This window comes from Meles meles, chromosome 8 (genome assembly GCF_922984935.1).
Source record: "Meles meles chromosome 8, mMelMel3.1 paternal haplotype, whole genome shotgun sequence".
In the NCBI taxonomy this organism is placed as follows: Eukaryota; Metazoa; Chordata; class Mammalia; order Carnivora; family Mustelidae; genus Meles; species Meles meles.
The window spans coordinates 86,091,841-86,110,968 of NC_060073.1; the positions used below are offsets into that span (position 1 = coordinate 86,091,841).

The 19,128-nt window shown below is 38.0% G+C and overlaps 1 protein-coding gene and 1 pseudogene across 1 annotated transcript; both read right to left on the reverse strand.

The window, feature by feature from the left end:
* Positions 1-423: 423 nt before the first annotated feature.
* LOC123948811 lies at positions 424-1,907 on the reverse strand (annotated as a pseudogene).
* Positions 1,908-11,189: 9,282 nt separating this feature from the next.
* On the reverse strand, positions 11,190-14,003 carry JRKL (JRK like). The gene has a single exon (XM_046014188.1). It carries the CDS (start codon positions 13,385-13,387, stop codon positions 11,813-11,815), a length of 1,575 nt encoding a protein of 524 aa, XP_045870144.1. The 5' UTR covers positions 13,388-14,003; the 3' UTR covers positions 11,190-11,812.
* Between the last annotated feature and the right edge of the window lie 5,125 nt (positions 14,004-19,128).

The following is a 19,128-nucleotide window of genomic DNA, read 5'->3' on the forward strand; positions in this document are numbered from 1 at the left end:
CATAGTTTTTCTATAAACCTTAAACTGCTCTAAAAATAAAACCTATTAACTTAAAAAAAAAAAAAAAGGTAACCATTTTACATCTCATACTTTTTTTTTTTTTAACCACTATCTTTTTTATTCTCTTTCATCATTCAGGTTTGTTCAGAACATTAAAATAAGAATGAAGGGAAAAAAATCACATTTCTAAAACTCAATCTGTCCAAAGTATATGATAATATATGAAACCATGTCATACCTCTTAGGGAAAAAAAACATTCAAAAATTATTTTGTAATTAAGATTAAAGATTAAGACAAACTTCCATGTAAGCCATGTGTAAGGTTTAAGGGCAAGTGTTTTTGTTCCAATGATTTTATAGAAATGAGAGAATGATGTGTTTGATTTGAAATATTCAAATCCTCAAAGGTTTCTGCACTAACATTTAAATAAAAACTAAGATGTTGGCGTAGTTTCCATGGCTTTCAGTTTCCCGTTGGATTTCAGAAATTCAGGGATGATCTTTGCCTGAGCTCCTTCCGTTATTGCAATGGCCTTTGGGCCTTCGCCTTGGGCAGCTTTGGTTCCCAGGCCCCTATACACACAGCCTTCCTAGCTTCAACCACAGAGAGGCCATGCTGAGAGGACACAGAGGAAAATGCTTGCAGTAGGGTTTAATGATTTTCTGTCCATATCGCAGGGCTCCTTCCCAGTCCCACACATATGAGCAGACACCTGTGGCCTGGTACATAACATGCAGCATGTACACATTGCTGTCCTCAAACCCAGAACTCATCTTCTCCTGGCTGAGTTCACAGATCTTCAGCAGCTCACATAGGGATTTGTAGTGCTTGGCCCTCTGGAACTCCTCGATGACATCGTGCACATATCTGGCCATGTCATGGATAGTTTCTGCCCTTGGGGGGAATCACTGAGCTTCTGGATTCCCACCTTGGCCTTATCCTTGTCTTTGAGTACGATCCTGGCATGGGCAGGTAAAGATGTAAGAATCTCTTAAGTGTGGGGCGCCTGGGTGGCTCAGTGGGTTAAAGCCACTGCCTTTGGCTCAGGTCATGATCCCAGGGTCCTGGGATCGAGCCCCGCATTGGGCTCTCTGCTGAGCAGAGAGCCTGCTTCTCTTCCTCTCTGTCTGCCTGCCTCTCTGCCTACTTGTGATCTCTATCTGTCAAATAAATAAATAAAATCTTTAAAAAAAAATCTCTTAAGTGCTCTTAACTCTCTTCTTTTGGGTACAGGAGGTCAGTGTAGGCGGTAAAAACAAAAACAAAAACCTCTTCTCCTGGGTTGATACCCTGTACACTCTTACTTCCACTAGGGTTCCCCTTGTAGGTCACAAAGATGTTGGGGCAACAATTCTGATTCATTGGCGCAATCTCAGGAAACATTGCAGATACCAAATGAGAAAGCATGTCATCTTCCACTATGAAGTCCCTACAGTTCCCCTGTGCAGAGAGTACATCACTGTCAAAGTGATGAAGAGCAGCAATGTCACTCAGAATCAAGTCCTTCTTCTCATTGTCTGATTTATCTGGATGTGATGTAAACTCCTTCACAGCTAACAATTTCTCTGAAGGAGTCTTCTCTGGGTGGATTTTCTGGTTGGCCAGAATCTGCAGTTAGTCTTACAGGCTCTGAAAGATTCCAGTTTACCCCCAAAACAACACTCCAGCTTGTGCCTGGGCCAATCTTCTGACGCTCCACATTGCAGTAAAATGTCTGCTTACATGTTCTACATCTGGACAATCCTTTTCCTGGTGAAGCAGTACGCTCAGTGGTTGCCCTTCTCCTTGACCGTGGCACAAAGACATATGTCTGACAGAGAGCAGTCCCCCACATGGAAGCTGGCCCTACCTGTCACTTGCCTGGGCAGCAGCAGGTCACCAGGCCACCATTGTCTGCAGCTGTCATGATGACAGCGGGGTGGGACTGATGCAGGGTGGGACTGATGCGGGGTGGGACTGGCAGGGCAGGGCCTGAGGGGCACCTGGTCCCTCCCTGCTGGGAGCCGCAGCTTCCCAGGAAGTCCCCCAGAGCTGTGGGGCCCGGGGTGGGGGTTGGGTGCAAACTGTAATACTTTTTATTGGCTAATCAGAGTAGTTGTGTGAAATCAACTGGAGCGCTATTATAGCATTGTTAGTTCCAAAGGAAACTGAATAAAGTGCATACCTCTAGATGGTCTAGTTGTCTAATAATATACTACATTTTAAGAGATTTTTTAAAAAAGATTTTATTTATTTGACAGACAAAGATCACAAGTAGGCAGAGAGGCAGGCAGAGAAAGAGGAAGAAGCAGACTCCCTGCTGAGCAGAGAGCCTGATGTGGGGCTCAATCCCAGGACCTGAGATCATGACCTGAGCTGAAGGCAGAGGCTTTAACCCACTGAGCCACCCAGGTGCCCCATTTTAAGAGATTTTAACAAGACCTTTTCATTAACTGTGGGGTCCAATATCCTATTGTGAGATGTGGAAAATGCTAATGAACATGATCTTAATATTGAAATATAATTATGACCCTGATTCCTTGACAAGGGCTATCTCAATTAGCCTTATGCGTATATTTTTTAAATCTTTGTCAAATAAATGTTGGAATGAATGAATGAATGTATGTGTGGGTTGTAAAACAACTCATGGTTTAGTCCTTTTTATTGATTTCTAGTTTTCATCTACAGCAAATAAATGAAGTGTGTGATATTCCTTATTCCTCCCCTTGACTCCGATGAGCAAGAGAGAATCATAAGCCTCAACTACAAATTCTTTAATGCAACTTGACTAAAAATTTTAATAGGAGTCAGAAGATGTATATCTTAGCATTTGAATTAGAAATTCTAATGGAAATCTGTTATCATAGATGTTTTAAGAATATAAGTCTCACAATGAACCATTACATGTTGTTAATTAGATAAAAGAGAAATTTGGTAACTATTTACATTAATTATCATTAAATACTAATCAATGCTTATTTATGCCGTCACAATTTGAGGTTGGCCTCTGTATCTGTTTCTTAAAAATGGCAAAAAAAAAAACCTGCTGGTAATGAAATTGTTTGATAACAAATCCAAAAATTATTTCATAAAACTGAACTTAAAAATATGTTTTAGGGAATTATATTTGTTAGAAAACTTACTGTAGAAGACTGTTAAACACATAAATTGCAATCTATATTGACATAGGGCATTATTTTTATCTTAGTAATAATTAGTTTATTATGATCTCAGTGAGACAGCTCAAATTAACTGAAGATTATGTAGATTTTCTTAAAATTAGAGAAATAGCTCAATGTCATCCCTAGTTGTAAAAATTAATTTTATAGGTAAAAAGAAAAGGTTTACAAGTTTAAATTCAAAACCTCAATTTACCTAAATTGTTGGATATGCTGATCTAGATGGAATAAAGGAGAATGGCCTTACCTTGTAAACGTAGAGTTGAGATTTACAAAACTTTAGACTAGTGAGAGAAACCACATCTGGGACAAGACTACTCAGGGATTATATTCAGGGATTATGAGAGGAACAGGGCAGAAGAGCTACACAGAATGCTAAGAAATACCTTCCATTTCAATAGGAAGAGGAGTCTATGAAGGAAAATTAGAACGGCCAGGTTAGTGAATTTATGAACTTCCACTATAATTTCCTCCATCTTACTATATCCACTTCCTCTTCTCATCTGTTATAATTGCAAAACAACAACAAATGAGAATCGGTATTCTAGGAACACAGATTCTCTTATCTACAAAGGTTATATGGTACATAGTTAATAACAGCAAATAGAAAATAAGCACAATACGCCAGTTTTTTTCTATCATCTCTTACTACCTGCTTAACCTTAGGTAAGTTAGTAAGCCTCTCTATGCCTGTTTCCTCTTTAGTAAAAGAGATACTATGACATACACTACCTGCATGATATCACAATATGGTTGTGAAGAATAAACTGTATCCATGTAAATCATTTATTTTTTATATTTTTAAAGATTTTATTTATTTGACACAGAGAGAGAGAGATCACAAGTAGGCAGAGAGGCAGGCTGAGGGGGAGGGGAAGCAGACTCCGCACTGAGCAGAGAACCCCATGCAGGGCTTGATCCCATGACCCTGAGATCATGACCTGAGCTGAAGGCAGAGGCTTAACCCACTGAGCCACCCAGGCGCCCCCATGTAAATCATTTAGAAGGATGATTTGCATGTGGTAGATGCTCAGTGAATGATATCTATTATTATTGTCATCGTAGTGTAATTAGTAATTTTAAATAGACAATAGAGGAAAAGGTCACTCTGTTGTCCTAAGTGCCAGAAACAACCACAAATCCCTGTGAATTTCAATTTAAAAAGTTATTGAAAGAGAAGCGTATTATCTGTTGCATTATGTTTGTTGTCTAATTCTTTCTGGATTTCTCTTAAATTTTTTTTAGATTCTATAATTGGGTATATTTTGATGGCAAAATGTAGTTCCTTTGAAACTGGAGAAGTCAAAAGACTCAACTTCCAAAACTCACCATACCTATTGTAAAAGCTAGATCTGTAAGGGCTAAAGACGATGTCTGGTATGTAGTAAGCACTGAGTAGATATTGACTGAACATGTACATAAGGGCTTCTAAATAAGTATTTTTATTCCTGTTTGGGAATTTGATCAGTGCCCTCCCTACAACTCTTCAATGTGAGTGAATCATGGAACCTCAGGATTGAAAAGGGCATCTCATCCAACAATCAGTATAGCGACTAGACCACTTCACTAACAGCTTAGTGATCTAGCAGTCAATCAAAAGTTTAGCTCTACTAGTGATAGAAAACTATAAACGTTTGGGGAAATTCACTGTACCTGGAGACAATCCTAACACCAAGTTAGGCCTTGTAATGAGCTACCAACTTGTTCCCTGTTGTTAGCTGGTCCATAGGGAAATAAAATAATTTGTTGTGTGCAACCATGGGCTAAGGGCAATAAACAGCTGTCTCTTGTTAAATCCCTAATATGTAGAGCAATTTCTGGCATATGTAAGTTTTCTGTAAATATTCACTATTATGTTGTTAATGTACACTCCATTAATTACTGGTTGATATTAAACTATTCATAGCCTTTTCTACATTGGCTCCCACAAACCACATTCTTCTCCATCCTACACATTTTGTGTTGAACAGATGTGGACGAAAAGACACCCGTCATCTTTAATAAACTTTATTTCATTAGATGATAGAATTTATCAGTCATTCACGCTTGGATTTTTTTCCCATTAGTATATTTTTTAAAATGCTATTAAATGCTACAGATTAGGAAAAGGTGCCCTAATCTGGTAAACAGAAAATAAATGTCATGAATGTCTACTTTTATCTTGAAGCTTTTGTGTGTGCTTTTAAAAATGCTATGTAACTTTGTATATTGTTATGAACTAACAATAAGTACGTTGGATCCTTGAAAATTAATTTTGTTTTTAGAATACCTACAGGGCTTTTTGCCAACCCAAATCAGGTTTAGCCTAATTATATCCTAATTAGGCTAATTCATAAATTCCAGCTATTTAAGCAAGAATGATTACAGTAGCTTGAGTACAAGGCAACTCTGTCAAGCCACAGAGTATACGATTGATGTTAATGCATCTATCTATAAAAATTTTTAAAGAACTTACCAAAGACCAAGCATCTTTGCAATTCAAGAAAACACCCATTACACTGGAAGAGATGTTATGAAAATTCAGTTAAACCAAACTCCTAGATTGGATATTTTAATACTTTTAGAATATAATCATTATTGAACATCTTTAATGACTTTCATTTGCATTTGATTTTTTTTTCTGTTTTAAAGCCACCAAATCATCTCTAGGTAATATAAAATATGTATTGTACATAAACATCTTAACTGTGTGTCAACAAGAATATTTGTACCATGTATTTATGGTAAATATGAATAAATATTATATACTACATGCATTCCTAAATGATATCCTTAATTCTGGTTTTTAAAACTAATTTGAATGCTACTCATCAAAAACCATCAGTCTTGCTAAGCATCTCTCTTCATCATCTCTCACTGATCGATGAAGTAGTAGGGCAACCTAAAATATGAGTCATTTTTCTAACATACAAAATACGTAAGGATTTAATTTCAAGTTCATGATTACACAAATCTGCAAGAGGAAATTAGGGGATGATTATTTAATTTTTTGGTTATGAAGTAGGTAAATATTCATAGGTAGATAAATATTTGAGATGAATGAATAAATGAAAAAATGAATAAATGATAAAGGGTCAGTCCCCATATCATACAACAATAAGAGAGAGCAGCGTAGTACATTGAAAAAGGAATGCCAGAGCCTGATTGTATACATTGCCTCAACACACTGTGAATACCTAAAGTTGCAAATCTTGACCTATTATCCCTTCCTTCAACCACAAACTCCTACTCTTTCAATTACCATACTCTCCCACTCTTCTCTTCACTTTTGATGCCTCCAATCCTTTAATCCTTCCTACTGACAATGTAAAAACTAGCATTCATTCCCAAACTGTTGTACATTATTTTATTTATTCCTCTTAACAATCATATTATTATCCCCATTTTAGAGCTGAGACTTAGAGACTCACCCAAGATCATCCTACTAAGATTTCTGATATCAGGATAAATGGAGACATTAGATGCTTTATTCTCATCTTATATCAATCACACACATTATAGGAAAAAAATATAAAATTTTAAAAGAATTATAGCCATCCTAAAAACAAGAAGGTAAACTTTTAAAGAACCAAAAATTCATCTCAAGTGTGTGGCATCAAATCAGTCATCAGGAAGTGGGCTTCAGGGAGATAACTACCACAGGCTGTGTAATTTGGGATAGTGGTAGAAACATTTTATAATTATTACCTTCAGAAACTCGGAAAGCAAACTAAGTACCTGTGATCTTGTAGCTCTACAGCAATGGTTCTTAAGACTTGGCCCCCTGGAAGACATCTGGCAGTGACTGAAGACAAAATTGAACTGAAAATTTCAGTTACTTTTCAAGACCAACTCAACTGTTACGACTCCATTCCTGCTATCAGAGTACACTACTTTATGTCACTCATATCAGAATTAGTGTTTTCTTTGCATTCCATCAGCATTGTAACAGTTAATTCACTCCTTTTTCTACATGTCTCTATTATAAATCTCTTAAAGCAGATGTCTTTATCCATGTATCCCATACATTGTGTATGTCTTACACAAAGTATACAATTAATGTTTGCTGAGTACACATTTGTTGAATGTCTACTACTCTGCAAAGACTGAGTCTTGATCTCATAATCCAGTATTAAGAGACACAGATCACACAAATCACTTCACAATATATTACAAGTCTTATAGACTTCAAAGTCTTACAGACCCTAGTTTTCGATTAGGTATCTCCAGTAACCAGTACCCTCTGGGTATTCTTTCACACCTAACTTCTAATTGCATGAGCCTAATTATTGTGTGAAGTTGCCAGGTGCCTAAAATGTGGAAAACAGAGTACATTTCTAAGGACCATAGTTGGTGTAAAGAGTATAAAAGGTGGTCTTTTAAGGAGGTTAGGGGTTGGAAAATGACCAACTAAATTTTAGTTGAGTAGTAACAAGGAAACCAAAAACAGAAATCCCTATGGCTGCCTGTGGGAAGGAATGGTCAGAGGCAAAGGCATGTATATACATCAGAAAAGGTCAACTAAGAAAGAGAAATAAGAAAATAGGTAATTATCTGTTTTGCTATTTTAGACCAAGGAAGATAAGCTTAACATGACATTCAATTTAAAAAAAAAACACTAACTCCTTCGCCCATCTAGGTAGATCTGACATCAGAATGCTTAATGGAGCATCTACTACAGAGGGGAAGAAAAACAACAATTTTTATTTCTCTTCCAAAGTAAATCCTGCTTCTTAATTGAAGATACAAATTTGGACTTCTGAAGACAGTGACTGGAGGTAGACTTGGGGTCCTAAGCATACAGGCAATGGAAATGGATGAAGTCACTCAGGGTCAGTAAAAAACAAGAACAAAGAAAAACTTAAAATGTAAATGGTATACAAAATACAAGACAGCAAAGGAAAGAATAAGCAAAATAAATCATGATGGTTTCCTCACATAGTCCCTATCACATTGTGTTGGCTGTATCACACGAGTTTACAATTGAACATATGGCACTTTCTCCACCCCCCAAACATCATTTTTCTACCTTAATTTCAAGATCCTTAAGGACAAGAACCACTCTTCCTCTTCATTTTCCTAAACACACCATCCCCAGGAGTCATGCATATAGTAAGGCCCAACCAATTTTTGATTCACTGAATTTAAACCTGGTAAAGAATTCCACTTCCCTCACCATTCCCAATGAGTCCTAATGTCTCATCACAAGACAGTTCCTAAAAAAAAAAAAAAAGTAAGTTCCTACTTTCCTGTATCAATGACTGCAGGTAACCTGCTCTCACAGAATTCTTGGCTGCTAGGAATATGGGTTTAAAGAAACATCCTAATGTACAGGTGGGTTTTCTGAGAGCTGTTCTATTGAGGCTCATCAGTGGGGAAACCTGGCAAGCCTGATGAGAAAACTAAGTCTGTGGCTATTTTTTTTTTAAGATTTTGTTTACTTATTTGAGCTAGAAAGAGCAGTAGAGCGAGAAACAGCATGAGCAGGGGGCCCGATGTGGGGCTCAATCCCAGGACGCAGGGATCACAACCCTGAACCCAAGGCAGACGCTCAACCAACTGAGCCACCCAGGTACCCCTGCGGCTAATTTCTTAATGGATAAATCCAAAGCCAAACACAGCCTCTGGTGGGACACTAAGGGAATAGGAATTGGGAACTAAGGATTTATGACTTTGGGGCAGATACACTACCCAAATAGCTTCTGTCATCATCCACTAACCATTCCCAACTACTGACCAAATGCATTTAACTTGGCCCTGACTTTTAAACATTCTGTAAGAAAGAAGGAAAGCAGAGATTTCAGGGACCATCTATGAATGAGCAGCACATACTAGTAAACCTCAGACTATGATGGTGAAACACACATCATTACAAAATTAACCTCACTTGCAGCCCACATGTTCCTTTTTTCTTCTCTAACCAACTCTTCTTGTATTTCAACCTATCCTTCCTTCTCTTCCCCATAGCATGTTTTCTTTTCTCTTGATCTATATGGATCTGAGTATACACAGACTCGTGTGGTTTTGATAGCAGCAGTTTTCAGTATCTTTGGTCTAGCAAGACTTTCTTGTTGGTACAATACTGTGCTAATTCCTCAAAACTCTTTGAGATTGTCTCTTAAACTAAAGAGAAATATTAGCATGAACTATTTTCCCAATGGTAGGTTTTAAATTGTTTTCCTCACTGAGCATAGCTAGCCAGAAATCAAAAGACAGATGATCCAAGTTTCAAATGCTATTAGGTTGGGGATAAAAAGAAATCAACTACAAGGTAATGAAAGAGGAAGACCAACCTCATAAAAGCATACAGGAAAGGGCAGTTGCTGCCACAAGTGTAGAGAGAAGTCAGACACCCGTGACAGGTTGGGGGAAGGGTGGCTGGTGGCAGGAAATACACTTCGAAGATTGGAAAGGTTAAGAGGTTAGCCTAGTTTGGATAATGCAAGCATAGGTTTTGGCATCAAATATCTGGGTTTAAATTCTTACCTGTACCCAACTGATTTTCATCAATTAAGAGGACGAGCTGAGCATCAGTATTTCTACCATAATTTGAGGATTATATAAGTATATTGCTTAGAACATAACATGGCATTCAGTAATTGGCAACTTTTATACTTCTGCTTAAGGATAAAAGGGTCCAAAACAGAACTGTAGCCTACCAGTACTGGCAGCTTTTAGAACAGAGCAAATATCTATAAATTTAAAAAATCAAGAGCAGTCTCTCACGGGCTAGAGAAAGTCACAAGATTCACACTCAAGGCCACAACACAGTAAACCTTTTACTAGATATTAATATTTAAAACCACACAGCTTAACAGTAATGTTAATTTTACCACTAGGTGGCAATGATACAGCTGAATTTCACTGACAAGATTAATTTTAAAAACTGAGCAAATCCAGACAGAAATTCCAAGAAGCTTTTATACATTTTCATATTAGAAAAATGAAAAATTCTCTTATATACAATTACATTTATAGTAGGATGTATAATTATCTGATTCAATAGATATGTTAATTTGAGGCTTTTCCCTCTGTGCACTGAGGCAATTCATGCAATAACTTTTAAACAGTTCTCATCACAAAAGTCTTTAAAAAAAAATCTGGACATACATCATGAAGATAACAGAAATTAGGGAAAGCTTAAAGTATCTTTAAAGTCTTAGAATTCTAAGAAAGGCACTATAAATATAAAATGCAAAATATTTCAATGAAAAAGTGAAACCTCTAAAAAAATGACTGATAGCATTTTTTTAAGGGCCAAAATATGAAATAATATGGAGACCCACATTGCTTTTAAATCATAAATTAAATCAATATTCACATAGGTAAAATCTTTTCAATGTCTTAAATAAACATATTAAATTTACTAAGCAAATTTATCAAAGTTCTGACTTAAGCAGATTCTAGAAGAATACCTTTTTACAAGTGTCAAAAGAGTGAGTGATGAAATTCCTTAGAAACTGGCACTTTCCATAATTATTTCTGCTTTCTTCATAAAACAGGTCACAACCTATGGCTTGTTAAAAATAACTTTATTCTTTTCATTTCTTTTTCTTTTCATGTCAAATAAAAGGAGAAAGTATGATAAACTTTTTCAAACTATAGACATTTCCAAGTACACAGTAAAAAAAAAAAAAAGTAACTTTAAATTCCCAAGATTCTTCCCCACATATAAGGTAGGAGTTCATATTATCACATGTAACATTACAAAACCTATACTATAATTATGAATCAATAATTACCCAATTCATAAGACCCAATTAAAACAAGCCTATTTATTCCCCTTGTATAAATAACCTAAAGTTCCCCAAATTTTCAACTCAGTTTTCTACGAATGGATAGATCAGAATCTTTTTTTTTTTTTTTAAATATTTTATTTATTAGACAGAGAGAAATCACAACTAGGCAGAGAGGCAGGCAGAGAGAGAGGAGGAAGCAGGCTCCCTGCGGAGCAGAGAGCCCGATGTGGGGCTCGATCCCAGGACCCCAGGATCATGACCTGAGCCGAAGGCAGAGGCTTTAACCCACTGAGCCACCCAGGCGCCCCTAGATCAGAATCTTTTATGTATCACTTTCAGTTTTCTTACTAATTTAAAAATCACTTCCTATATTTTTTTCCAGAAAACTCTCTCCCTCTTGCCACCTAAACAAACATAACAGAAGTATGATTTCTAAGTTATTTTTATAACTCATAGATCAGTTTCCTCATTATTGGACTTCACTTTTAATTATTGCAGATCACCCTGAAATCTAAAAGATATTTCTCATTCTGTCAGTGTATACAGATACACAAAACATAACCATTTATGATGTTAATACAAGAAAAGATTACCGCGGCAGCTCTCATAAAACCAAACAGGATTTCAGGAAAGTGCTCAATCTGTTCACTGTTATCTGTAATTTTTTTTTTTTTTAGAAAGTTTAGGGAATGCCACTGTAATAGAAGGGATAATTGCAGATCTACAAAAATGAATGCATGTGTATAGGTCATTTATACAGAATCAGCTTCCAAATATCTGCACAAATAAAAAAGAGACAGAGATGATGCAAAACACATAATCCTTGAACTACTTCAGACACATTTTTGTATCTACATTTCATAGGGCTGTGACTGAGAATTGAGACCACAATGAAAATTAAGCCACACTGCAGAGGCTAAGAGTTACAAACACAATTATTGACTTGAGGTTGTCATCTTCTGTTTATTTCTGATGGTGGCTCGAAGTTTACGGATCACCAGTTTATCAGGCAGAATCATATCACCTTGTTGTTCTAGATAATCCAATAAATTTTCAGTCCACTGGAGAGCAGCTGCATGATTAATATGTTTTTCTGGAATCAGTTCTATTTCCTCCTCCTCATTTTCACTAGATTCGTCTGTCTGGCCTTGCGCTCTTCTGATGATTTCACTGTCAGTTAACACTTCATAGCCTGGCTCAGTACTGTCCACTTCAAGCCATTTTTCGATGTTCTCAGTAGTCACATTCTCCAGTCCTTTGGTATGTTGTAAAATGGTGGCCACAGTAGCCACAGAAACATCTTCTTCATCAAAGTCCAAGCCTTCTTTCTCCTCTATGGTAGGAAGAATCTTCTTCCATGCTCTGCTAATGGTGATTGGCTTTACTAAATTCCATGCCATTGCTATTTCATAAAGTGCATCTAGCAGAGTTAGCTTCTTCCAGAACGATTTCAGGTCATTACCCTCTTCCAAGTTGTTCTGAAGAAGACCCGCACGGTAATTTCTCTTCATTGTCGCTATGACTCCCTGATCCGAGGGCTGGATCAATGAAGCCACATTAGGTGGTAAATATTTAGCAAATATTTGGCCATCATCTGACCTAAGGACGTTTTCATTTGGATGTGTTGGTGAATTATCCAACAAGAGCACAGCCTTTTCCTGCAGGCCTTTAGATCTTAAGTATTCTCGAACCTGTGGCACAAAGATCTTATCAAACCACTGTCGGAAAATGGAAAGATCCATCCATGCACCTTTTTGGCTGAAATAAGAGACTGGCAGGTTTGAGGTGTCAGTTGACTTGAAGGAGCGAGGCTTCTTTGCTTTCCCCACAACACAAAGTTTCAGTTTGTGTAAACCTGTTGCGTTGGCACAACACATGATAGTGACTCTTTCTTCAATTGACTTGTGCCCAGAGACGGTGCATTTACCTTTGATCACAGAAGTCCTGGAAGGTAGGCATTTCCAAAAGAGTCCAGTTTCATCTGCATTGTAGATCTGTTCAGGCTGTAAATTCTCTCGTTCAATAAAGTCTCGAAAGTTGTTACAAAAATCTTCCACAGCAGTCTCATCTCCATTTAATCTTTCATTTCTAATATTAATCTCTCTAATGCTGTGCCGCTGCTTAAAACGAGTTAACCAACCAGCAGAGGGGTTAAAATCACCATCCATTCCCAAAGCATAGAAGAAGAACTCTGCCCTTTTTGCACAAATCGGTCCAGATACGGGATTCCCTTTTGCCCTTTGCTGGTTGAACCATTCTAGCATTGCTTTGTCCAGTTCCTCATACATGGATGGTTTCATAGATTTCCTCTTGGCCAGAAGACTTGTGGAATCAGAACTGCTTGCATAAGTTATAATTTTTTCCTTATTTTTTCTTATATCCCGAACTGTTGTCTCACCAATTCCATAAATCACTGCCAGTTGTTTGGAAGAACCTCCGTCTTCAAGTTTTTTTATTATATCAAGCTTATCTTTAATAGTTAGCACCACTCGCTTCCGTTTCCCTGACATGCTGAGGCTCTGGGACTCAGGTCAGGGCCTTACCCCACACTCGCTCTGAAGCAATCTACAAAATCCTTCCTTCTTCCACACAAACTCGCTTTAACAGTCCTACACACTCAGTCTTTTAGCCTTACCAGGAACCTGGTGGCCCTGACCCCTTCCCCGGATGTGCTTGGCCGGCAAAGAGACAGCAGAGGAAGATGAGAGGAAGTTTGAGGGAACAGGCCTTTAACTCAGATGGGCAGTAGAGGAGGCCCCAAGCCACCGCGGATAATCCGGATTACAAACATTTGTTTTATTCCCCCAGTGGCCGCGTTAAAGACTATAACCCCATCGTGACCACAAACCTCCTTCACGTCCTGATGCAGGGTAAACGCCCGTCACTAGCCCCTGCCACGCCCCAAACTTACTGCAGAGAGCGGAAGAAACAGGGAGTCGGGGACTAGCCCCCTTCCCCAAGGGAAAGGTACGTTTGATTTCTTCCCCAGAAGCCAACCCCTTCCACCGCAAGCCACACTTCCCCGCGCTGGGCTTAGCCTGGACAATCCTCCCGGCCCCTCACAGCCCGCCGGGCCCCTCTCCCCACCTCAACTGGAACCAGGACCCGCACCGCTCCCTGACTAACGCGCGGCGACCGCTCCTCCCCCAGCACACGCTCCCGGAAGATGCCCCCTCCCGCTGCCGGCTCCGCCCCTTGCTCCTCCCAGAGGCGGGACTTCCCCTGGTCCCCGGAAGGAGGAGGAGCACCGCCAGTCTGGTGTGGGTACTTGGGGCGGAGGAAAAGGCGGAGGCGGAGGCGGAGGAGCTTTGAAAGGTGAGGGCGCGGGGCGGTGCGGGGGCAGCTCGGGGCGGGGACTTGCTCTCGCTCTGGCTGCTAATGGTTTATTAACAGAGCCGGGGAAGCCGCGCCTCCCAGCAGGCGGGAAGGAAAAAATTCCCGCGGGCCTTCGGGGTGGGCGGGACGACACCCACGACACCCCTCAACGTCGTTCTCCGCTTGCCCTCCGCTCGGGCTGATTTGCAGTGGGCGGGGTGCCAGTTTCCTCCGCGGTGGGGAAGTGGGCAGGACTGTTGGGGGGAGCTCGAGTGGTGATTTCGAGGGTTTCTGGCCTTTCCAGACCCCTGTTGGTTTTCTGGGTGCGGAGCTCCTCTGAGCCCTGGGGGTTTGTGTCGTCCCTCGCACGTCATCGTGAAGCTCGGTCTAAGGGTCCGGTTTTTTAGCTACGGTGCCCCTCTTTCCCGGAGGCAGAGTAGCGGACGGGCGGATGTGCTGCGCTGGGTACCTGCGTCCCGCCAAAGAGCCAGGTTTGTTATCAGGAAAATGACTGGTGTTAATTCCCGAGAGGATTCTTCCTCTGCCACTCAACCCTGCTGGATTTAGAGAATCACCTTCAGTGTTCAAGCTTTTAATGAATACTGTAGTTGTCCCGGAAGCCAAGCTGGCAGGATGCACTCTATGCGAAATTGTGGAGCTTGGTTCGTGATTCCAAGTGGGGCACATTGGCTTTCCTCTCTTTATATGTTATCTTCCCATATCCTATTTCTGTAATGTTGTGCTGTCCTGTTTTCTAGCAATGGAAGAACTGGGGTGAATTTATTCATAGCAATGTGAAAAGAACTTAATCAGAATCATATACTGTAAGTCATGTATTATGCCGGCTTGTTTTGTTGCCCCTAGTAATTTCATCAGACTGTGATCTCCTTGGGAGCAGAGACTGTGTCGTTGGTTTCTTCTAGTAACGCCCACAGCTCAGAGCCTGTGCTGGCACATAGTGTGTACATTCAATAACCACTTCTTTGATCAATTAAGGTTTACTCTCCAAACTATCATATAAAAGGAAACATCAGGGAGGGGGTGTTGTTTTACAAGGAATGCACCCCTTCTTCAAATAACTGCTGGGCTTCCACTGCCCTTCAAACTTTAAAAATGTAAATGGTCACCTGACAGGGCAAATGATTCCTAGAATGCATCTTTTCTTTTAGGATGAGTTAACCTCAAAGTCTAGACTAAAGGGTATTTCTTCTGGTAAGAAATTCAAGTGGCCCATCAAAGTACCTTTTAGTTGTAGAGTTCCTGTGGGCGGAAGAACAATATGGATTTTTACCTTTAACTTACATTCTTTGGCAGACAGCATAGCTATGTTTGTGCCTTCTATGTGATATTAACTATGAAGTACGAAGATGTGCTAGTATTGATCGTCTTCATTTATTTAATGCTTTCTCTATGGAGTCTTTGTTTTTCTCTTTGCCTAAAGGTAAGGTATCATTAAAGAAGCCTGATTAAATTCTCATTTCAAGAAGTTGAGTGTATACCCAGCATATAAAGACATTACATCCATTGCATGGATTCTTTCTTTTTTTTTTTTTTAGTGAATTCCAAAGATCAAGAAATGGCTTGTTCATCAACCTAGCTTCACCTTCTCATTTATCTCCTCAGGTTCAGTTCACTGACCTTTTCCTTCTGTCATCATTCTTCCCTCCCCAGCTAACATAGTAAAAGTATTCACAATTTTAAAAGAGGAGCCAACCATATTTAAATTATGTTCATTTTCAGTGACAGAATTTTTTATGCTATTGATAAAATAGCAGTTTTGAAATATGAAGAGAGAACTGGAAATTTGGCAGTTGGACATAATGAAACTTGATTTATTTTATTTAAACAAAATTTGCTTTTTCAAATATTCAGTATTGCAGTTCCCAAATAAAATTTTTTTTCTCTCACCAGAGACTGCCTTTTTTGAAATTTTTACTTTTGGTCTCAATGGGGAATCCTTAAATTTTGTGATCAGTGTCATCAATAAGATGGTAGAGGGAAGTCTCAAATTTTCATCTCTTTTGCACATTCTTTTCTTACCTATTGGATGGATGATTTCCAGAAGTGTCTGGCCCAGCTCATGTGCACTGAAATTGTTACATAATTTTCTTAAAAGCATGTTTGTAAACTCTATTTTGATGATTATTTTATGAAACTAAAGTTTAATGAAAGATAAAATACTGACTTTTTAGAGGCATGATTTTTACTACCTTGTATAAATATAATATTGGCAGCAGTTATCGTGTAGGACTGGACAGGGAATCAGGAGACCTGGTTTCTAATCCCTGCTCTGTCACTAACAAGCTGTGTGATCTTCGGTAAGTCATTTAAACTCTTATGTTGTTGGCTTTGATATTTATAAATGAAGGTAGAGAGTATCTTCCTTCTAGGATCATTGTCAGGATTTAAAAACAGGAAAATACAGTGAGAAATTCTGTATATACAGGATTTTTAATAGCTTAACCATGTGCAGTGATTGGTATTTTTATAGTGTCACATTCTTACTCATTCTACCATTGTTACAGGAGTCACCTATTGATATGATAAATAACTATGTTTTGACATGGTATAGCTATGTGAGATAGAATTTGAGTACTAATAAAATCATCTTTCATTTAATGTTCCTAATGTTCACACTTGCTTTATTGTATCTACTGAAGTCATATTTGTCATTTGTTTTCATAAATGTTTTTTCCTTATTTCTCCCAATTCAGACAGACTCATTAGGAAGACATTACAGTATAAGGCACATGCACAGTTTGTGCAAATTTAACTGTGCTCAAAAAGTACTTGTACTATATGGCTTCACAATATAAACTGCCTACTTTATCTGGTGCTTAATTTAAAACAAAACAAAAAACAACAGTAATCTGTTTAAAACCTAAAGAAGAAATTGGGTGGACCTACTGTGAAGCAGTATGATTCATAAAGAACTTACTTTAAAGAGTAATACAGAGGGGCACCTGGGTGGCTCAGTGGTTAAAGCCTCTGCCTTCAGCTCAGGTCATGATCTCAGGGTCCTGGGATCGAGCCCCGCATTGGGCTCTCTGCTTGGCAGGGCGCCTGCTTCCCCCCTCTCTCTCTGCCTGCTTTTCTGCCTACTTGTGATCTTTGTCTGTCAAATAAATAAATAAAATCTAACAGAAAAAAAAAAAAAGTAATACAGAGATTTTTTTAAAGGTAACTTGGACCACAATTCTCATCTTTGCTGATTTTAATATAAGCCTTCTGTAATATGCAACCCAAGTGTAATTTCAAGTAACAGAATATTTTGTCTGTTGACTAGGATTTGTTAGATTGCTATTATAGTGCTCAGTATATCTCCCAGCAATTACTATCATAAGGTCACACTTCAGCCAACACTATAAAGAAAATTTCTTGTGTATAATCTTAGCAACCATTATTCTATCATTGGACAGAATTTGTACAAATACACCATTAAATGAATGGTGTATTTCCGACTCCCACCCACCCAAAAAAGGAATCATCTTGGAAAGCTATAAACTTGATTCAGTAATACTGCCATTGCTAAAAAAAATTTGGCATTTTATTTTTGGATTATCTTCACAGTTACAGCACATTTAAAAAATATCTGTAATGGTAATTAATATTCATCTTTTGAAATTGGATTTCATTTTTAGAAGCTGCTAACAGTTCCTCAACTAAGACAAGTCAATAATATAGGTATTGAAGCCACTCTTTGGGATAAAAAAAATGGAGTAAGGTTATTTTCATATTTTTATGTATTTTTTAATACTGTGTTTTATAGAAAATGTCCAAGAATATTCTGTGCTATGGTACAAATATCAGAATAATTAGCCTCATAAGGTGATTTCTTTGAAGGAGATAGCACTCAATAGAATATATAAGTTCTTATACATATATTATGAGGTCAGTCTCATTACATTATGATCATATGTCTATATTCCTTAGCAACTACAAAAGACATGTTACTGTTCTTCTGGTTATCTTACTTGTCTCTCATTGTTCCTTATTATATACTTCTGATCATTTTAATGGAGCTCGGCCTTTTCTGAATCAAAAACTTAACAGTATTTGTTTTCCTTCCCAATATCATACTCCGCTTCACCATGAAACTTTATTTTTTCATTCAATTTTGGATTGTTAGTAAATTTTCTGTTGGATTTTATCTTTTACTTTGAGTAGTTTGAAGCCATTGCCATTTTACTAAGATATATAGAAGCTGCAGTTTTACTGAATATGTGATCTCTTAATTTTCTAATGCTATCTTTTGTCAGCTACTACTTTATAACTTTCTTCATATAAATTGATTGATCCTTTGTGTTACAATTCATATCATTTCTCCGTTCAGGATACTTTGCCTAAGGATGAATGATTATGGTAATCCCACCTTATTTTTCTATACTTATCTCTTTTTTTCCAGCATAAAGCCTTTCTTCACACTTTTGGTCACACTTAATTAACATACCATGTTCTCTCTCAGTGCCACAGTTTGACCTTACCATTTTTACCTGCCTGAATCCTTTTTTCTGTCATTCTTTTTGTTGAAATATAGCCAGCCCTTTAGAAGTCTATCAGATCATATCTGTTCAGTCAAATCTTGAGTGAAGCAGTTGCTATACTGTTCTTCCTACATCTTTATAACTTTATTGCAGTTATTTTTATCTCTTATTTTGTACTATTTTTCTTAATATATGCTTATATATTCTACCCATGGATAATAATCTTCTGGAGAACAACAGGACCATTATTTTTCTATGTATTTCTTTCAGCACAAAATATAGCGTAATTCAGAATAAGTTCATACAATTGTTTTGTAAATGCTCAGTGAATTATTTGTTGAATAAATATTCTGCCATCTTCACTCAGATATTTTATGTGATTTTTACCTTTATGAACCATTTTATAACACCAAATAAATAGAGTTTGTACCATAAATACATTCTTTTTGAAA